The sequence below is a fragment of the Macaca thibetana genome, chromosome 20 (assembly GCF_024542745.1).
Source record: "Macaca thibetana thibetana isolate TM-01 chromosome 20, ASM2454274v1, whole genome shotgun sequence".
Taxonomy (NCBI): Eukaryota; Metazoa; Chordata; class Mammalia; order Primates; family Cercopithecidae; genus Macaca; species Macaca thibetana.
The window spans coordinates 43,492,111-43,514,416 of record NC_065597.1 but is presented as its reverse complement, the minus strand read 5'-3'; the positions used below and the strand labels follow the sequence as shown (position 1 = coordinate 43,514,416).

Below are 22,306 nucleotides of genomic sequence, written 5' to 3'. Positions count from 1 at the left end.
GGCCTTTCCTCTTGCTGGAATCCCAGCTGCCATGAAGTTCACCCTTTCACTTCACAGCTGAGTAAACTAGGAAGCCGTTTGTGCTCCATCACACTTAACTGTGCCTCCTGCTGCATGCAGGAAAACTCTGATGCCCTAGAAGGCGGTAGTGAGAGCAGAGCATGTCCACACTCATCACTGCCAGCTCTGCTGCTCTGCGCCGGGCCCCTGCTTACCTGGAGGGGCCAGTCACCTATGAAGTGGGAGTACAGCACAGTCTTATGATACTTTGGTCCCTTATATTGCCTTCTGTGGGGCCAAGGAATATAGAAAACAAAACAAACAAAATGCACACAGAAACAATTAAAAACAAAACAAAACAAAACTTTTCTGACCAAAGACAAAGAAGAAAATATTACCTTTTTGTAATAATTTCTCTCCAAGAGACTGACTCATTCACAAATTCTCTGAAATTATCATTTGTCACAATTATACCACCAGTTTTGTCCGCTAAGTGTAGTAGAAACCTATGGTAATATAACAGAGTTTAAAATGAGCAACAGGCATCCTTGGCTCAGAGAAGCCATGTTATAAGAAAATAAGAGAAGGGTTCCTCTTCATAGGAAAACCATCAAAGAATTTAACCAAGGCTAGGCCACAGAAAAGTTTAGCCCCTATCAACTGAAGATCAATCAGAATGGTGAATATCTCTAAAATTATTAGTGTGATTATAAAATAGATTGTCTTTCATACAATTTCTTTTGTTAAGTGATCTAAACTATAATTTATTCAAAAGTTGTATTAATCAGTAAACAGTGTTAATAAGAATACATGAAGACCAGAGCAGAGAATGAGAGCTGACAACCCTGTGAAATCATTATTCAGATTTAAGTTACTGAGCAACAGTATTCTGGTTCTAAGATTAGCTGCTTAGTACAATCAGCCTTACAATTCTCTTTTCTTTTTAAAAATTCATAAGTTCAAGCCGAGTGTGGTGGCTCATGCTTATAATCCCAACACTTTGGGAGGTTGAGGTGGCCGGATCATTCAAGCCCAGGAGTTTGAGACCAGTCTGGGCAACATGGTGAAACCCCGTCTCTACAAAAAAATACAAAAAAATTAGCCAGGTGTTCCCTGTAGTCCCAGCTACTCAGGAGGCTGAGGTGGAGGATCATCTGGGCCCAAGCAGGTGGAGGTTGCAGTGAGCCAAGATCGTGCCACTATGCTCCAGCCTGGGCAACAAAACGAGAGTGTTTCCAAAAAAAAAAAAAAAAAATTCACAGGTTCACACTGCTCTGATTTAAAAAGAGGTATCTAGAATTGCCATTTTGTTTAGACTAAGTTATAGATTCACTCAAATGGAAGATATGACAGGATACCTGGTGATAAAAAAGGGAAAGGATGAAGCAGTAAAGAAGACTTCCATTTCACTGCTGATTATTCATGCTCAGACCCTCTTAATAAGAAATCTGTGAGGATAATGTGAATTTTATCTCATAAGTTAGGGTGACCACATTTGTCTAAGGATATGTAGACCAAGATAATAAAAAATAAATTAAGGGACTCACTGGAATTAAAGGTACAGACAACTGCTTTTACTAGCAGTGATGAGTACTTAACGGGGATTTTAAAAACCTCATTAGTTTCAGAGATCTTAGAAAACCTTGGAAATTAAATATGATTTAGTTCTTTGGCTTTATTAAATAACATTTTACAAATGACTTCTAACTGGCATGAGTTGTAAGTGGTAATGTTTGCCACTAACAAAAACAGGCAGTAAGGCTTCTGAGTTCATGAATGAGAACATATATACATGTCCTCTGAAAACCCAAAGAGCCATATCAGCCAAACAAGAGCTTAGTCTGCATACTTGTGTGTGTGTTCCAACCCTGCTGGTGTGAGAATGAAGCTGCTGTGTTAGAGGACCTGAGCCCTGCAGGGTCCCTGCCTGTGTCACAGGGCTGGGCAGGAAGTGTCCTTCCATTCCACCTTCTAGTACTTCTCACCTATCCCCCAGGCACCCACATATGGTATCCTCTTTCGGCTCTTCCATGCCACCTGATTCTCACCCATCAGATCTGGTCTTGCATACCAGCCTGGTGCAGGGCAAGGGACTGTCAATGAGAAGGCCCTTCTGGTGAATGAATATATGTCTGCTGTGGTCCCAAGCCCCTCATCCCTCTCCCCAGGCCCTCTTTTCATCTCTTACCCATTTGACTATCATTCACTAGCTTGGGTCACAAGCTAAACACTATCTTCAACAGAGTGGTGTTTTGGTGGAACACAGGCAAAAACACCAGGGGTGCTGTCAGTGCTATAAGCCAGATGAAAATAAACAGGGCAAATGCAGGAGAGAAAAGAATAAACAGCTACCACTAGGTTCCCAAATACTAGTAGACATGCTACTAATTTCATACCATGAGGAGGATTTTAAAAACTGGTCCTATTTCCATTGGTTAAGTTTGGAACCTTCTCTTACTCAACCACAGCAAAACTCCCTTCTGTTACTTATGCACATGTCTTCTCAAAATTCTTGAGGGCAGGAGGTGCATCTGAATCATGTATGTCCCCAGAACCTACCTCAGTGTATCAGATTTGGTTAGTGCTCAATAAAGTTTTTAGAAAAAATTTAAAAAGGGCCAGGCGCAGTGGCTCATGCCTATAATCCCAGCACTTTGGGAGGCCGAGATGGGTGGATCATCTGACGTCAGGAGTTTGAGACCAGCCTTACCAACATAGTGAAACCCTATCTCTACTAAAAATACAAAAATTAGCCAGGCATGGTGGTGCATGCCTGTAATCCCAGCTACTTGGAGGCTGAGGCAGGAGAATGGCCTGAACCTGGGAGGTGGAGGTTGCAATGAGCTGAGATTGTGCCATTGCACACCAGCCTGGGTGACACAGTAAAACTCTATCTCAAAAACAAAACAAAATATTTAAAAGGCACAGACGAAATCTTGGTGACTTGGTGACTCAGATGCACTAGTACCTGCTGCCTGAGTTATATGCCAAGCTAAGAAATGCAGGCTTATGGGCTGGGTGTGGTGGCTCACACCTGTGATCCCAGCACTTTGGGAGGCCAAGGTGGGCAGATCACCTGAGGTTCAGGAGTTCAAGACCACCCTGGCCAACATGGAAAAACCCTGTCTCACTGCAACCTGCTAAACTAAAAATATAAACATTAGCTGGGCATGGTAGTGCATGCCTGTAATCCCAGTTACTTGGGAAGCTGAGGCAGGAGAATCGCTTGAACCCAGGAGGCAGAGGTTGCAGTGAGCTGAGATTGTGCCACCGCACTCCAGCCTGCACGACAGAGTGAGACTCCATCTCAAGAAAAAAAAAAAAAAAAAAAAAAAATGCAGCTTACTCCTATCACAGTAGGGTCAGTTGAGACACTTCTATGACGTAGAAGAAACCCTGAGGACCCAGGCATTATGATAATAGGCTAAGTCACTGATCAAAAGTAGACTGGGAGGAGTTACTATTTGAAACCATTTTCAAGCCTGCCACACTAAGACAAGACAAATATTACTTTAAGCACCTACCAACCAGAGACTACAATATCTGCTTTTACTTACAGAGTTTCAGCCATGTTTTACTAAAACACAAAAACAGTTTCTTTTGTGATGTTTCTAAAAACTATGTAGCAAATATCATTGAGCATATCACCTTAATGACCACAAATATTAAACCCCCCGCATCAAGCAGGTCCTCTGAAAGTGTGGACCTGTTCAGCAGAGCAGGTGGCTGGCTCCTCACCACCCCACTCCAACCGTAGGAAGGAGAATGGCCTTTCATACCTGTCATCATGAGAAGCAATTCTTTCTCCAAAGACCATCCGGGCAGGAGTTAAAGATAATATTCCGAGCTCCTGGAGCTGGGTTAAGAAGTGCTGTTCTGTTCGTGGAATAAGTTGAATACACATTCAGAAAAGGGCTATCTTCCCAAATGTATCAAGAAATGAAAGTACTCAAATGTTTCACTTGGAGAGCTGTAGAAAACCTTTTTTCTACTGACTCAATTTTACTAACTCACTAGGAGGGAAAAAAAAAACAAAACAAGCAAGACCCATACTAAGGCAAAAACAACATATGAACTTCAGTTATTTTTTAAACATAAAAAGATTAACCTCATTTGCTTCTTAAGAATAGTAGGCCAGGCACGGTGGCTCACGCCTGTAATTCCAACACTTTGGGAGGCTGAGGCAGGTGGATTACTTGAGCTCAGGAGTTCAAGACCAGACTGGCCAACATGATGAAACCCCATCTCTACTAAAAATATAAAATTAGCCAGGCATGGTGGCACGTGCCTGTAATCCCAGTTACTCAGGGGGCTGAGGCAGGAGAATCGCTTGAACCTGGGAGGCAGATGTTGCAGTGAGCTGAGACTGCACTGCTGCACTCCAGCCTGGGTATTTAATGAAGCCTACCATCAGAAACTCTTTCAGAGCTATACTACAAGAAATGGAGGACAAAGAGAGGGATGATAAGAGACCCTGAGAGAGGGTAGGGGTGGGACTAGGGCAGATCTAGGGATAGGAGGGACAAATGGTTCTACCCCAATCCCAAGAAAGATCCTTATGCCAAGAGTCTGTTGAAGCCTCCTCCTACTGGCCTCCTATCCAACTTCTCAAAGGTGTCCATACAAATATTTGCCAGTTTTCATGGGGGATGGGTGGTGACAGTGGAGAATGGAGGGTCAAAGCTACATTTCAGAAAACCAGTAATGGGCAGAAAGCAGCTAAAAACTCAGGTCTGAGGTTCCCACACCTGCATTCCCTACAATGGTACTCACCACTGACTTAAGCAATGCAGAGCATGTAAGCATTAAGAGACTCCTTTGGCAGGGTGTGGTGGCTCATGCCTGTAATCCCAGCACTTTGGGAGGCCGAGGTGGGTGGATCACAAGGTCAGCAGTTCGAGACCAGCCTGGCCAATATGATGAAACCCCATCTCTACTAAAAATAAAAAAATTAGCCGGGCGTGGTGGTGCGTGCCTGTAGTCCCAGCTACTTGGGAGGCTGAAGCAGAAGAATCGCTTGAACCCAAGAGGTGCAGGTTGCAGTGAGCCGAGATCATGCCACTGCACTCCAGCCTAGGTGACAGAGCGAGACTCCATCTCAGGAAAAAAAAAAAAAAAAAAAAGAGAGACTCCTTCAGGGACCCAATTGCAAAAATAACAAAATGAGTAGATCTGCTTCATTCCTTATGTACCCTCTGTTAAGATGAATATACTCTTCAAAATGGGGGAAGTTGGGAATACTTGGGAACTGTGTGGTTTGACCATTTCTGCCCCACTAAGTGACTAAATTTCACTTCCTGTTTAATGTGCTGGGCAAGTCCTGTACTCACTCACCCTCCCTCCCCACAATCTACTTTATTTTTCCAGGCACCCTGATGTGTTAAGTTGCCTGACACAGCCCTTTCACCTATCTTCCTATCATGACCTATGACACAAACAACCTGAAGTTTCTCTGGAACATTCCACGATTCATAGTAAGTTCAAATCTTTCGTGTGTGGCCTGCAGGTCAGCCAGAGTACTTTACGGTTAACAGAAATGATTTATATTAAGCCATTAAATAGACTGTTAAAAAGACATAACTTGAAGGGGCCAAATTTATGAAGTGACTTCAAAAATACTATCTAAACAGTCAGAAACCCAGCCTAATAAAAAGACATTTTTTAGAAAGTAAAAAGAAAACATGTGATATATAATGAACTCTTAACATAACTTCCTGTATAAATAACTATGTTAACTTTCCATCCTACCCCCTAGTATTTCTGATGCTGTGGCACTCTCTTCAATTGATGTTTTGCTAGGTGTGGTAGATTTACAATTTTATTTTTAAAGCTGCTGCCGATGGCACACAGCTCTATTCGAAACAGCATGTGTTGCAATTATAAGCTGACTCATTAAACATTTCACTAGAAATCTGAAAAAATCAGTTTGCCTCACCTGTGACATTAGGATCACGCCTTGTTCTCCACTGAGGGACAAATACAGTGATGTTTCTGTTGCCAAGCTTCCAAAAATATTCAACCGCAATTGCAATTCCGCGACAAGAAAAGAACTTTTTCAGACCATGGCTAGAAATAAGAGTAAAGAAAATAAATAAAATTTATTTCTGTTTAAAGCACAGTTTCACCATGAAAAGTTAACATACACATACAACAAACAATAACAAAGTTTCCTTTAATACTCTTACATTTTTAGCATTTATTTCATAAAGTTAGGATGGAACTTTAGGGACAGAACTCTTAATAGTGTCTTAGGATTTTTCTCACATTTTGTTAATCTAACTGGGTGTGTTGTTGTGATAGAAGGCAGTGAGCTCCATGGTAATACTTGTTCGCTGTGACAGAAGAAAGGGACAAAGATGTGACACAGTCATAACCCCTGCAACCTCCAAAGATGCTGCTGTGTCCTGTCCCAGGAGGGCCCCACTCTTTTCAGGGAATGGCTATATTTACTCAGTTTACAGTTTACGAGAAACATGTCGAGGGCAAGACTCAAATGAAATTTATGGAGGGGCTGTGAAAGGCTATTTTAAGAAAGCAGAAAACAGGGAAAAAAGGTAAAAATAAATAAATAAAAAACAACAATGAACAGTAGAGAACACAGGTCAGAACACTTTTTCTGTTAAGAGCCACACAGTCTCTGTCATACCACCCAACTCTGTGTGTGAAAACAGTCACAGACAGCTGTAAATGAATGTGTGTGGCTGTGTTCCACATTTACAAAAACAGGTGGCGGGCCTAATTTGGCCCATAGTTTACAATCCTTAGTATAGAGGATTAAAAAATGCCAACCCCTCCATCCATAACACATTTCAACGGAAAGGAAGAAAGTACTTAAAATTTACGCTCCAGCAGTTAGTTAAAAGTGGAGATAAAAAAGTTAAAAGTTTAAAATTCTGCAGGTGGTAATGTGTCTACTCATGGGTATTACAAAGAAAAAAAGACTAAAATCTTAAACAGTGATGCTGTAATTGATGAAATTAGCATAATCTATGTTCACTGCTTCAATGGTCACTTAGATTCCAGCGACAATACTCCTTGCATCTTCAGTCCTGTCTTCTCTCCACGTCTAATGCTGCATGCCAAAATTGCTTTGTAGAAATACTTCACTTGCAAGTCCTGCCATGATGGGCATATGTGTCCCGAGTTAAACCCTGGCTCTCCTAATTCCAACCTACCCTGAAAATTCCAGTGAAACTAACTTTTAAATGCAGCCCGAGGCCTTTGATTCTGCTCAGGGCCTTCAAAGGCACTGTCCTACACTAATCCTGCCTGGCTTCCAGGACCCCTCCTCGTCTGACTCGTCAGAAAGGATCTGGCCAAGTGACCCTCCCACTACCATGCAAAAACCCTCTTGGTTTTGACCAGGTCTTGCCATCTCACCCCTCCTGGTCTCTGAGCCTTTCCTTGTGTTGCTTTCTATATGTGCGATGCTCTTGCACCTTTCCTTGCTCCTTCTTCAAATGCCCTCAGGACTGAATGCGCTGAATTCTGGCCCCTCTTCTTCTATGAAGCTATTTCTAGACACAGGGCCTCTCTCAGCCTCCTCCCTCTTCTGAGTTCCAATCCTGTATGGTGCACCAGAATCACAGAGATAGAATGGCATTTAGATGCCTGTTAGAAAAAGGAGTCACTAGGGGAGGAGCAGCCTGCCTGGGTTGCACAGCCAGGGGGATGAGCTGGATTAGACTCTGGCTTCCTCACACCTGCCCTTTCCACGACCCCACCTGCATGTGCGTTCCTTGAGAGCAGGAAGAGGCTGGACACTTCACGAACATCTAATGCTCTGTGAGATTCAGAAGAGCTACTCACAGACTCCTCTTTTTAAAGGCTATTTCTTTTTCAGTGAACCACAAATATTTCAGAGGCTCTTATCCCAGAAATTATATGTAAATAAACAAACCCAATCTTGATAATTCAGGAGTGCTTTGTTTATCTAAAGGCATTCAAATATGACAAGAAGGTAGCAAAGTGACATTTTTAACTAGAAAAAAGACTGGGGGTGGTTCTTTAGAGGGGGCCTTTTTTAATCTTTCAAAAATAATAAATCATCCATCACTCTAATTGCTTAACAGCAGGGACATACCTAGAGTTAATGTCAACCACAGTCCTAATTTGAAAATCCACAACAGAACAACCTGCTGGTTCTTAGAAAAACCAAGAAATATGTATATTTAGTCCGCAAAAGGATAATCCTTGAGAGAACTGCACTGAAAAGGTTTTTAAGGTGGCTCCCTGATTATTTGACAGATACAAATGTGTGCTACCTACAAATGTGTGCTACCTACTCTCCCTCTTTTCCTTAACAGCTTCTGGTGATGGCAAGAGGAGGAATTGGATAGAGGAGGAGTACCCAGTTCAATTCCACTGGGTCACTACGTAACAAGGGTGGAAATACAGACTGATGAATTCCGCTGCCCTGGACTCCTTACAAGTCTAGAGGGGGAACAAATGGAGTTTCTAGAAACATCAGCTCTCAACTAAATTCCAAAATGTTATTCTCAGTGATAAGATCATATCACTTTTGATACTCTAAAAAAATCTCAGGAATGGAATTAAAACAGAGGTTCAAAATTCTGGTGGAGAACATACAGATTTACCCAAAAAATAAAACTACAATAACAAAAAATTAAGTGGAGCCAAATTATTGTCCTCAAAATAATACAGAGGGTCCATTAAGGACCGTTCTTCCTACTTCAAGTCCTATACCCTGAGTAGGCATGTGCTTACTCATCACTGTCTCCTAGCCTTTCTGCAATCAAACCAGAGTAGCATGTTGACAGGTAAACCCAGACCAAAGGTCTATCTTGACCCAGAGGCAAAGTATATATATAATAACACCTTGCTACTTACGGAAAGGCCAAAGATCTGGGGCTCCCAGCTCCAAATACAGAATGAACAGTTATTAAGTCTGGGAGGACAGGTGTGCAGGCCCTCAAGAGATTTAAATGCCTGTTTCCATATAATTGGTTAAAGATTATATTATCTGGTTGTTTGCCATATTATAGAATGCTGGCAACTAAAAGAAAGTGTCCAAAGCAGAGGAGAGATGGGTGACACACAGCTGATAAAAACTCATGGCAGCCATAGCACCAGACAGGGCAGTGTGGAGACAGCGGAAAGTCCTTTCTGAGTTACCCAGGAAAAATTTCTTTTTATGGAACCCTAATATGGAAAAGACTAGTATGAGAAAAAAAGGTTAAAATACATAATTCTGGCAAGGGAAGGGGCAAACCTCATCTACATGGAAAACTATCACCCCATATGTCAGGGGCTCTCAGGCTGAAGTTTCAGGCTGACAGAGCCCAAATGTTTCTTGGCCACTACTGTGCTGTCTAGCCATACATCACAAAACAATTTCCACTTACTCATCATTTGACTCATTCATGGTGACGAGGGGGCAAGAACAAGATATACAAAATTGGCAGCATTAAACAGGGTACTGTGGAGGTTTTCACAGGTGGTATGGGCTGCAGACCTCATTCTGGATAGGAAAATGAATGAACAAAGGCTTTACAAAAATACATTGAAGGGTTGGCCTAGGCTGCTTTAGGGTGGGGCCCACACCAACAGATCCTATTGCTTAAGGAATCAAATAAGTACTTCCCCAACTACTTGGGTCAAATCCGTAAGCTTTAGTTACAGTGCTGTGCAACCCAAGACTTAAGTATCCAATGATGCCTTGGCCTGAAAATTCCAACCTTAACTTCTGCTGGAGGAGAGACGGTATACGGCAGCTCTGGGGAAAGACATTATGGGTCCAAATCTCTATCTATGTAACCCTGGAAAACATTTCTAAGCCACTTCATGTTGTATAAATTATAACTTTTGCCTCACAATTGGTGTGAAGGCTGCATTTTTAAAAATACAGTGCCTGACACATAATAATGGGTGTTTCGGCTTTAAAATCCCAAATATTTGTTGCATTAAATATATGGTCTCAGTTAAAAATCTCAACTGGCCACTGGAATAGTAACCATGAAGTTACGAACGGGTAGTAGAAAGCCACTAAAAAAAATCCTAAACTGGGCATGGTAAGGCATGCCTATAGCTTCAGCTACTAGGAAAGATAGGTCGAGTCCAGGAGTTCGAGTCCAGCCTGGGCAAAATAGTCAGACTTCACCTCTCAAAAAAAGAAAAATTCTAATTTGCCTTTAATTCATCAACAAGTTTTTAATGAGTTCCTACTATATGTCAGGGACTATGGGTATTAGAGGTAGTTCACTGAACAGAAGAAACACAAATCAGTTTCTTCATGGAATCTAGTCAAAGTTAATTCACACTTAACATTGAAGCAACTGATTTAAAATAAGGGCTGATTTTTTTTCCAACTTCCAAAAAAAATTGAGGTAAAATTCACATGACTAAAATTCAATGGCATTTACTACATTCACAATGCCATGCAACCACCTAGTTCCAAAATGTTTGTCACTCCAAAATAAAACTCTATACCCATTATGCAGTTTCTTCCTAGAATATGGGTAAATCTTAATTACTGACATTTTCAGAACAATACATCAAATTAAGTACAAGTCTGTCTCCTTAAAGTAACACACTCACTTGTAAAAGTATTGCCTTTAAACACAGACATCTGTGAATCCAAAGAAAATGTAAATCCGCCCAAAACAATCAGTTTTCCAAAAAAAAAAAAAAAAAAAAAAGAAAGCTTGCAGCTTTCTCTTAGTGTAATAATTGGTAGTTTTCAAAAGAGATGATACTGTACTCAGGGCATTAGGAAATATGTGGGAGTATGTTTGGGGTGTCACAATGACTGGGGAAGGATATTATAAGCAAAGTGGGAGGGACTAGATTTGCAAAACATCCTGTCAGATAGGTAACACCACTCTAAATTCCAACAGTGACCCTGCTGAGAAATATGCCTGTTAACTACCCCAAAAGGTTTTTAAAAAGCATCAGGATCACTGCTCATTCTATGTTAACTTGCATTTCCTATTTGGAAAATCCTTCCACATACAGAAAAGTGAAAGAGGATGAGAACTGCTCACAACTGTGACCTAAATTTTGTGTCACTAGTTGGCTCAAGAAATCATAACAATGAAGAACTTGTTCCGGGCTTGGGGTGTGGGTGACTGAAGTTGACATTTTTGCTTAGATATCGCTATGCAGCTGCGGGTCATTTGCTGGGTTTCCCCTAATAGGGCTGCCAAAAAAACCAAAGTGAAATGACAATAAACATGATTTGGAAATGACGATAAACATACTGCATATTTTTGCTGCCTGTCTTCAAATTTTAACATCTGAAATGATGGCATTTTCTTTTTGACAGCAAAACACAGCATCAATAATTCATTCAAATAATAAAAACCAGAATAATCCTTATATTTTAAAAAATACATATTAAAATATTTATGAACATATAGCTGAGATTTCCTTCAAAATAATAGGGGTGGAAGGAAGAGGTAAGGGCTAGGATGAAACAAGACTGATCATGAGCTGGTAATTATTGAAGGTGGGTGAGGAACCCATGGGAATTCATTATTTTATCTTGTGTATCTGAAAATCCTAATAAAAAATTTGCAAACCAAAAATTACAAATATACTATAAACATATATTTCAAAAATAACATTTATTTTTCAATCCTAATAGGTATTCTTAAAAACTCAGGGCATTAACTGATCTCTCAGAACTCCCAAAAAAGAAGTTATACAAACATTTGGCAACTCAGAAAAGTATTTTTAAGATTTGGCAACTTCTTCCTCATTCCATGTCCAGGTGCCCTGTTTATTGAATTGTAGCTACTTAAAATGCCAGACCTTGAATATTTCTTCAAAAATCAATGGTGTTAAATTAAATTTGGCCTAAAGTTGCCTCCATACATAGTGACCTGCAACCTTAGTATGTGAACAAATTGCAACCTAAGAGTATTCTTGTGGGAAAAAAAAAAAAAGCTGAGTCTCAGCCAATCACAGCAGCTAAGCTTCAGCTAATCACAGGCTGGCAACTGTTCAGACCACGTCTACATAAGGCAAATGCCTCATCACAGGATGCCTGGATAAGGCAAATGCCAACCTGTAGGCAATCAAGTTGTTTCTGCAGGGCACTTCCCTCTTCTGCCGATAAATACCACTGGCCCTCATTGCTGAGTGAAGCTCTATGAACCTCTCCTGGTTTAGGGTGCTGCCAGATTCATAAATCATTGTTTGTGCAGATCAACTCTGCTAAATTTAATTTGCCCGAAGTTTTTCTTTTAACAATGGGGTGACTGGTTTTGAAAACAGAAGGCAGACTTTACACAGTTGTTGAAATGATATGGTAAAGATGTCCTTAAGGACAGGTCAGAAGGCAACAGATTGCAGCAACTGAAACTCCAAACAGTTAAGTGACCTGCCCCAAATCAAACAGCTGGTCCACAGTGCGGGGAGGCTCTTGACCCTCACACACTTCTTAGCCACGATCTTAAACTGCCCCTTAGAAAAGAAATCCAAGTGTACGGGTTTCAAATCAGAGGATTTTCAACTAAGAGGAGTTCCAAGACAGGCTAACTAGAAACAACAGGTTCATTAAATGATGTCTTTTATTAAAAACATTATAAACTTTTAATAAGAGCAGAGGCCCACAATGAAGCTCAAACTAACTTCCTTTGAAAGGAAATTGCCATTGCTCTATCCAGAGAAGTACACCACACCTATTACCACTGCATACTCTAGGCTAGAGATCAGGCATACTCTAACATAAGATAAAAAAAATCCTTGTGCTTTAAGCTTTGTTTTCTTATTTAGATTAGAACATAATGGTACTCACAGTATTAAGAATGTAATGACTTAAAAGTCACTATACTATCTATCACTGAGCAATGCAATATGAAAAGATAATATTCTGTCCTCTCTTGCCCTTAGAAATTAAGTTCAGCAGGGTGAAGTAAAGTTCATGAATCCAGAAGATGGACTGACAAAACCTTTCCAACCAGTTGGTTCCCATTCCCCTCCACCATCCGACCCTAAGGCTACAGATCAACTATATACAACATGTATGTATAGTTCCTATATACATGTGATTCTCAGACACCATTTAGAGCCCTATTTAAAATAAAACAATCTGCAGAGAATGGACTTACGTAATTGCAACATTGCTCCCATCTATAACAATGTGCTTCAAATCTGTTCTCCCTGGTTCATTTTTTAATTCCAGCTTGTAGGGTACTTTTAGAGTATCTCGAAATCTTTGAACTCCAGTAACTGAGGAATCAATATGATCAGAAGGTCCTGCCGACCTTGCATCAGTAACTGAAGGTAACAGCTGGGGCAGTGGCATTGGTGGAGAAAGGGTTGAACAATTTGGCTTAGAATGAGGAGAACTACAACATCCTAAACGTTTTTCACAGGCAGATTTCATATTATTTGGAAGCAAGGGTTCTGGCTGCTGGTGTAAACCATTTTCAGGAAAAACTGGAACTCTGGGCTGGTGACTTGAAGCTCCCCTTGAAACAAAATTGACTTCTTTGGGACTTGAAGAGGCAACAGAAGGTGAAAGGCCATCAGTTTCAGGGTCTATGTTACAAACATAGTTCTGGTTTGAACCCCAGACTTCATGTTTCTGTTCTATTGGCACTGTTCTGAAAGTATTAATTCTGCAATTTGAGGTACATGGTTTAGCTTCCACTTTGAATGGTAACTGAGAAAATTTTTCTGCCATATTTTGCTGTGCGTGAGTCTGTGTTTTCTTTGGAGTGGAATCAGTTGTAAGCTCATTTGTGCTGCTATAAACACCCTTATTTTTGGTTTTGTTGGTCTCTGGATACATTGTACCAGCTGAAAATTCTCTGTCTTCTTGGAATCTTTTATTTTCTTTTTCAATTTCCTCTAAGAGCAATAATGGTTCAGTAGATGGTCCATACACCTTAATGACTTTTTCAACAATTTCTTGGGAATAGCCCATGGTTTTAAAAAAGTTTACGAGGATGTTGTATTCCATTTCCTCAGTAGTTTCTTTTATATCTGGACTTAAATTTTCAGAATCAGTAGAAGAATCAGATAGGTCAGCTATTACATTTCCAGCCAATGTCTTAGCATCATGTAAAATCTCCCCCTCCTGAACATTTTCCAAAGAAAACTGCTTCTTGGTATGCCTGTCTTCAGAATCAGAAAATCTCCTTTTCTGACAAATTCTCTCATTGGAAAGTGCCTCTTCATCTGGGGTTAGACCATTTATTGGATCAAAAAGCACATCTGGTGAGCTAGAAAGGACTGTGTCCATTTGTTTTGTAAGCTCAGAAACAGGAGTCCCAGCTTTATTTCTTGCCTCTTCCTGCAAAACACTTTCATCTCTGGAAATATTCAGCCCTGTGGCAGCATTCTGTGTAAACTCTGTTTGTTGAGAATCTCTAATTTCAATAACATCATTATCTCCTGTTTCAAAGAGATTCTCCTCACCTTGTGTGAGTGTCAAAAGTTCTTTTTTCAAGGAAGTGGGCAAAATCAACAAATCCATTGTATAATTGTCTGCATGGGCTTCAACAAATTGTTTGAATTCCCTTTTCACCTCTGATTCTTTCTGACTACTGGGTAGGTTCTCTTTATTTTCAAAGAGCTTTACAAACTGTTGAATGTGACTCCTAGCCATGACCACGGCCTCAGCACTTCCTCTGATGCCAAGAAGGCCAATGTCCAGAATGCAGAGGTCAGCACAAGTATCCTGAATCAAGCTTTTCAGAAACAGGCTCTCTGCCCCAACAAAAATGCAGTGCATGTCTTTGGGGTAACATTCTCTTTCTTCTAGTTCAGGTTCACAGATTCCTTTAATATATTCCTGTAAAGAGAAAATAAGAAATTAGGTCAATTTACAAAAGTTCCTTATAGCACATAATAAATTACACATGCAACTACAAATGTCAGGTCAATTTTATAAAAATCACAAGCATGTTTGTAATTTTGAACAAAACGTCATGTTTTAAATAAAACATTGAAAGTAACAGATATAACTTGCTTAAATCATCTTTAGAGGAACCGAAAAATTTTCATCCAAATCTAAAAGGTGGGTATTTTGTAACATTTTATGCAATGTGATCTTATGGATTTGCTGAGCTACACAGTGAATAATCCCAAGGATGGATTTATTTACATCTCTAATGAAAAGACATCTTTGCTTGCTACCAGTAATGTATTACTTCCATGACATAATCAAGAGATAAATAATCAAATCAAGTGACTGACTAGAGAACAAATCTTGACTTTTGATACTATTACCCTTGGTTTCCAGATTTCTTGAAGGTATAAAGAATCACATTAATTTTTTTTTTTTCAAAGCAAAAGCAAGCTTATTAAGAAGCAAGAATAACATTAACAAAATTTTTTTTTCCAGTTGTTTGAAACAATCTATCTCCTGTATGATTTTTTGTCTGTTTTCTAAAGAAAACCAGACTGTTAAATTAAATGCAGATCTAATAGAACAAGTGAATGCTGGACAGTATTGCTGTTCTCAGATGCTGGTATTGAAAGGAGGCTGAAATGAGGCAAGAAAGGGAACTGAGTTCTCTTAGCAATTAGTTGCTACTGGAGTCAGAAGTATGAATCAAGCAGACAAGCAAACACACACACAGGAACATATCTGTTAATAACTTTGGCTCTGGGGTCAGTGTCTTGGTCTAAAATTCCAGCCATATGACAGGTACTATCTTGCTCAAGTTACCTAATCCCTCTAAGCCCAGTTTCCTCAACTATAAAAGGAGTGTAACCGCAGGGGTTTTGAGGGAATTCAAAAAGATAATGGAAGGTAAAGTCTCGACAACAGTGCCTTGCACATAGTAAGTGCTTACTAAGTAGTAACAACGCTGTTACTTAAATGATCAGTCAAAATTCTGGACAGAAATTTGTAGGAAATGAGTCTGGAGATATCTGATCTATACTTTAAACTAAAATTAGAATGGTGTTACCAAAAAGTTAAACCTGTGCAGCACTAGTCAAGAAGAGGCATGGTAAGCCTGTACTTACTATATACTTGCTGTGATAGTTACACAACTTCAGTGAGAATATTCAAACGTGTGTAAATATTCCTTGTGCATCTGAAATTTAGAACTACAACATCTTTATAAGTAGATGAAACAGCAGATATATGAGCTCCCTTACCTCCTTCTAAAAGCACCTGAAGTATTTGTGGTCTTGGTGGTAAAGCATGGAGGTAACTGGTGCTGGATAGAGGAGTTCTGTTATTTTTTTAGAGACAGGGTCTGTTGCCCAGGCTCGAGTGCAGTGGTGTGATCTCGGCTCACTGCAACCTCTACCTCCCAGGCTCAAGCGATCCTCCCATATCAGCCTCCTGAGTAGCTATGACTACGGGCATGCACCGCCACACCTGGCTAATTTTTGTATATTTTGTAGAAATAAGATTGCATCATGTGGCCCAGGCTGATCTCAAATCCCCTGATGAGCTCAAACAATCTGCCTGCCTTGGTCTCTGAAATGCTGGGGTTACAGCTGTGAACCACTGCATCTGGCCAAGCTCTGTCTTTTTAATGGGGCAGCTTGCTATTTCTGTGAACATGTCAACTGAGTTAAACATAAAGTACTATAACCTATCCACTTTTCCTGAATGTGCAGCAGTGTTAAAGACTGAAGTCAGCATCCCTGAAGATCTCCAAAGAGGCAACATTTAGCTATCACTTGTTTGAAATTATGCTGTATTTAGGTTGTGGCTTTAACGTTTTAAAATTTATTTTGAAATAATTATAGGTTCTCAAGAAGTTCCAAAGGTACTACATAAAGTCCTGTGTACTCTTCGGTTTCCCCTAATCACTGCATCTTATGTAATTACAGTACAATTTCACAGTCAGGAGATTTACACTGACACATTTCTGTCTATATAGTTCTATTATATGTGCAGTCATTTTATCATATGTGCAGCTTCCTGAAACCACCACCTCAGTCAAGATATGGAACTATTATATCACCACAAAGATTTCCCTCATTACCCCTTTACAGTCATGTCCACCTACTCCTACCTTCCATCCCTAACCCCCGGCAATTTTTCATGTCTATAATTTTGTGACTTCAAGAATGCTATAAAAATAGAATTATATATGACTTTTGGGGTTCGCTTTTTTCATTCAACATACTGCTGTTGAAATCCATTCAAGCTGCTGCATATATCGAGTTCATTCCTTGTTACTGCTCAGTTGTATTCCATGGGATGGATGAACCAGTTTTTTTAATCCATCTCCCTACATTTTAGTTGTTCCTATTTGGAACTACTACAAATAAAGCTGCTATGAACACTCATGTGCTAGTTTTTATGTGAACTCAAGTTTCATTTCTCTGGGCTATGCTCAGGAGGGCAACTGCTGTTGGGTCATATGGTATGTGTGTGTTTAGTTTTACAAGGGACCGCCAAACTACTTTCCAGAATAGTTATACTATTTTACATTTCCCCACCCATGTTTGAGAGATCCAGTTTCTCCACAACTTTGCCAGATTTGCCAGTCACTCTTTTTTATTTTACTTGTTCTAATAGGAGTGTAGTATTTGGTCTTAGTTTACATCTCCCTAATACAGTGGTGTTAAATATCTTTCCATGTGCTAATAACCATCTACATATTCTCTTTGGTAAAATACTTAATCCTTTTGTCCACTTTCTTCCTTGAAAGAGTTTTCTTTTAGGCCAGGTGCGGTGGTTCATGCCTGTAATCCCAGCACTTTGGGAGACCGAGGAAGGCAATCACGAGGTCAAGAGATTGAGACCATCATGGCAAACATACTGAAACCCCGTCTCTACTAAAAATATAAAAATTAGCTGGACATGGAGGCGCACGCCTACAGTCCCAGCTACTCGGGAGGCTGAGGTAAGAGCACTTGAACCTGGGAGATGGAGGTTGCAGTGATCCAAGATCATACTACTGCACTCCAGCCTAGCAACAGAGCGAGACTCCATCTCAAAACAAAAAATTAAAAAAAAAAAAAGGTTTTCTTTTAATTTAGCCTGGGCAACATGGTGAAACCCCATTTCTACCAAAAATAAGCCGGGAATGTTGGTGTGTGCCTGTAGTTCCAGCTACTTGGGAGGCTGAGATGGGAGGATCGCTTCAGTCCAGGAGACTGAGGCTGCAGTAAGCTGAGATCATGTCACTGCATTCCAGCCTGGGCAAAAGAGCGAGACCCTGTCTCTAGAATTTTTTTAAAAATTTTTAATTGACAAATGATTGTATATCTATATATATATATTTTTTTTTGAGACGGAGTTTTGTTCTAGTCACCCAGGCTGGAGTGGAATGGTGCAATCTCCCGGGTTCAAGCGATTCTCCTGCCTCAGCCTGCCAAGTGGATGGGATTACAGGCATGTGCCACCACACCTGGCTAATTTTGTATTTTTAGTAGAGATGGGGTTTCACCGTATTGGCCAAGCTGGTCTTGAACTCCTGACCTCAGGTGATCCCTCTGCCTCAGCCTCCGCCTCCCAAATTCTGGGATTACAATTAGTTGCTACTGATTGAAGCAGTCTATATCCTATGATTTTTTGTCTGTTTTCTAAAGAAAACCAGACTGTTAAATTAAATGCAGATCTAATAGAACAAGGGGATGCTGGCCTGAGCCACTGTGCCCAGCTGATTGTATATATTCATGGGTCACAAAGGGAAGTCTTAATACATACAATGTATAGTGATCAGAACAGGTTAATCAGCATATCCATCTCAAACATTTAGCATTTCTCTGTGTTGTGAGCACTCTATATCCTCCATCATCCTTCTAGCTATTTGAAACTATGTATTATTGTTAACTATAGTCATTCTACAGTGATATGAAACACTAGAATTTATTCTCCCCAGGGAGTTGTAATTTTGTATCTATTAACAAATCTCTCCCTTTCCTTCCTAGTCTGTAGTATCCTTCTGCCCATTTTCTAACTGGGTTGTTTTATTACTGTTGAGTTTTGAGAGCTCTTTATATATTCTAAGAGTCTTTTGTCAAATATGTGGCTTGTAGATATTTTCTCCTGGTCTGTAGTTTGTCTTCCCATCCTCTTAACAGGGTGTTTTGTGACAGCAAGTTTTTAATTTTAAGGAAGTTCAGTTTATCGATTTTATTCTTCACCAAGCCTGAGGTACTGAAGACCTCTCCAATGTTACCTTCTAAGTTTTACATTTAAACCTATGATCCATTTTTAGTACATTTTAAAATAAGGTGTGAGGGTTACCTTGAGCTTCATGTTTTTGCCTATAGGTATAATACTGCTGTAGCATCATTTCTTGAAAAGGCTATTCTTTCACCACTGAATTGCACTTTTGTCAAAAAATCACGTGGCCATACTTGTGTGGAGCTACTTGTGAGTTCCCTATTCTGTTCCAATCTATGTGTCTATCCCTTCATCAAGACCACACCGTTTTGATTACTGTAACTGTATAATTTCTTAAAATTGGGTAATGACTTGCTCACTCTTTATAATTTTTAATTGCTTTAATTATTCCAGTTCCTTTGTCTTCCTATATATACTTTTAGAATAATTTTGTCTGTGTCTACAAAATATCTTGCTGGAATTTTATCAGCAATTGTGCTGACAATTACGTGTCAGCAACAGACATGAATCTGAGCATAACTGACATCTGCTGAGTCTCCTGATCCAGGAACCTGGTATTTCTATACATTTATTTATATCTCATTTGCTTTCTTTCATTAGCCTTTTGAGTTTCAGAATACAAATCCTGTACGTTTTCTAAGATTTCATATTTTAAGAATTTTATTTTTCTGAGCGATTGTGTATGGTGTTGTATTTAAAATTTTGGTTTCTATGTGTCCATTGTTAGTATATAAAAATGTAATTGATTTCTGTATGTTAATCATGAAACCTTCCTGAACTCACTTATTCCTATTAGAAGTTCAAGGATCTGTGTGTATGTGTAGTTTCCTGGGGAATTCCTACACAGACAATTATGTCATCTACAAATATTTCTTCTTTTCTGACTTATATGCCGTTTATTTTCTTGCCTTACTGCAGTGGCTAGAAAGTACAGCACTATGTTGGGGAGCAGTGGTGTGAGCAAATATGCTTGCCTTGTTAAAGATCTACAGAGAAAAGCACTCAGTCTTTCCCACCATTAAGAATGACGAAACCTGGAAAGTTTTTAATGATGCTCTTTATCACATTGAGGAAGTTACCTATTCTCTAGGATCATGAATATGGATGGGTGTTGAAATTTGTCAAATGCTTTACTGCATCAACTGATATAATCCTGTGATTATTTTTCTTCCTCAGCCTGTTAATATGGTTGGTTACATTGACTTCTGAATACTGAACCAGCCTTACATCCCTGGAATAACCCCTACATGATTATGGTGTATAATTATTTTACATATTGCTGAATTATATTTGTAAATATTTTGTTAAGAATCTATAAGGACTTTTTCCTTTTTGGTACTGTTTTTGTCTGGGTTTACCATCAGGGTAATACAGGCTATACATGAGTTAGAAAGTGTTCTCTCCTCTTGCAGTTCTTGGAAGAGATTCTATAGAACTGATGTTCATTCTTTTTTAGACATTTTGTAGAATCCTCCAGTGAAACAACCTGGGCCTGGAGATTTCTTTCATAGGAGTTCAAAAATTATCAATTCAATTTCCTTAATAGATAATTTTCAATAGCCTTATAGCTATTTCATATGAAGTGAGTCATGGTAGTTTGTGCCTTTTGAGGAACTGGTCCATTTCAACTAAGTCACCAAATTTATGTATGTAGAGTTGTTTGTAGTTTTCTTATCTTTCTGATGTCTGCAAAGACACCTTGGTTTCATTCCTGATATTAGTAGTTTGCAGCTTCTCTCATCTTTGTTAGTGTTGCTAAGAGACTTGTCGATTTTACTAATCTTTTCAAAGAACAAGCTTTCATTTCACTGATTTTCTCTATTGTGTTTTCAGCTTCATTAATTTCTGCTCTTTATTATATTTTCCTTCTGCTTGCTTTGGGTTTATTTTGCTCTGCTTTTTCTAGTTCCTTGAACCTTAAATTATCAAGACTTTTCTTTCATTATTATTATACAGGAGAGGTCTTGCTATGTTGTCAAGGTTAGTCTCAAACTCTTGGGCTCCAGCAATCCTCCCACCTTGGCCTCCCAGGGTGTTGGGATTTCAGGCGTGAGTCACTGGGCCCGGCCTGTTCTTTTCTAATGTAAGCATTTAAGTGGCAGAAGTTTCCCTTTCAGCATGGCTTTAGTGGCATCCTGAAACTATGATATGCTGCATTTTCATTTCGTTCATATATTTTTCAAAATTTCCCTTTGACTCATAAATTTAGAAGTGTTATTTAGTTTTCAAGTTTTTGAAGATTTCCTGCTATCCTTCTGTTGGTGATTTTTAGTTGGATCTCTTTGTAGTCAAAACACTGTATGATTTCAATTATTTTAAATTTATTGAGAATTGTTTTGTAGCCCAGGATAAGGTCTATCTTGACATTTCTATGGGTGCTCATAAAGAATGTATATTCTGCTGTTGCTGACTGGGATGTTTTATAGATGTGTATTAGAACCTGGCTGGTTGATGGTGGTGCTGAGTTCTTCTACATCCTCATTTATTTTCTGTTTAATGGTTCCATCAACTATTGAGAGAAGAGTGTTGAGGTCTCCAACTATAACTGTGGATTTATCAAGTTCTCCTTTCAGTTCTGCCAGTTTTTGGTTCACATATTTTGCAACTCTATTGTTAGGAATATAAACATTTAGCACTGTTACATAATGTCTTCTTGAATTAACCCTCTTACTATTATGTAGTGTCTCTCTTAATATCTGGTAACTTTCTTTGCTCTGAAGGCTACTGATAGTAATATTGACACTCCACCTTTCTTTTAAATGTTTGCATGGCACATGTCTTTCCTTCTTTCACTTTTTACTTACCTGTAATACTTGAATTCAGCTTCTTGAAGACACCAGATAATTTGATTATATGTTCTTAATCCACTATGACAGTGCCTGTCTTTTAATTGGAGTGTTGATTTACATTTAATGTAACTATTGGCAAATCTGCCTACCATTTCACTTGTTTTCTGCTTGCTTCCTATATTTGATTCCTGTTCTATCTTGCCTTCTTTTGCATTATACAAACACTTAGTATAATAATTTACCTATCACACTTTTTTTTCTTCGTGAGACACAGTCTTGCTCTGTCGCCCAGGCTTCAGTGCAGTGGCATGGATCTCGGCTCACTGCAACCTCCATCTCTCAGGTTCAAGCGATTCTTGTACCTCAGCCTCCCAAGTAGCTGGGATTACAGGTGCACACCACCACGCCTGGCTAATTTTTTGTATTTTTAGTAGAGACGGGGTTTTGCTATGTTTGCTAGGCTGGTCTTGAACTTCTGGGCTCAACTGATCCACCTACC

General features: G+C 39.4%; 1 protein-coding gene across 2 annotated transcripts in view; it reads right to left on the bottom strand.

The window, feature by feature from the left end:
- Positions 1–22,306, bottom strand: part of N4BP1 (NEDD4 binding protein 1) — a 74,571-nt gene that overhangs the window by 8,883 nt on the left and 43,382 nt on the right. For both annotated transcript variants that reach the window (XR_007722226.1, XM_050774813.1), the window contains exons 2-5: positions 13,074–14,764; positions 5,936–6,066; positions 3,780–3,876; positions 399–506 (exon numbers count right to left, since the gene is read on the bottom strand). Coding sequence is in view for 1 of the 2 variants with exons in the window: in XM_050774813.1 (XP_050630770.1) it covers positions 399–506; positions 3,780–3,876; positions 5,936–6,066; positions 13,074–14,764 (2,027 nt within the window). In the remaining variant the exon portion in view is untranslated. The remainder of the gene's footprint in view (positions 1–398; positions 507–3,779; positions 3,877–5,935; positions 6,067–13,073; positions 14,765–22,306) is intronic.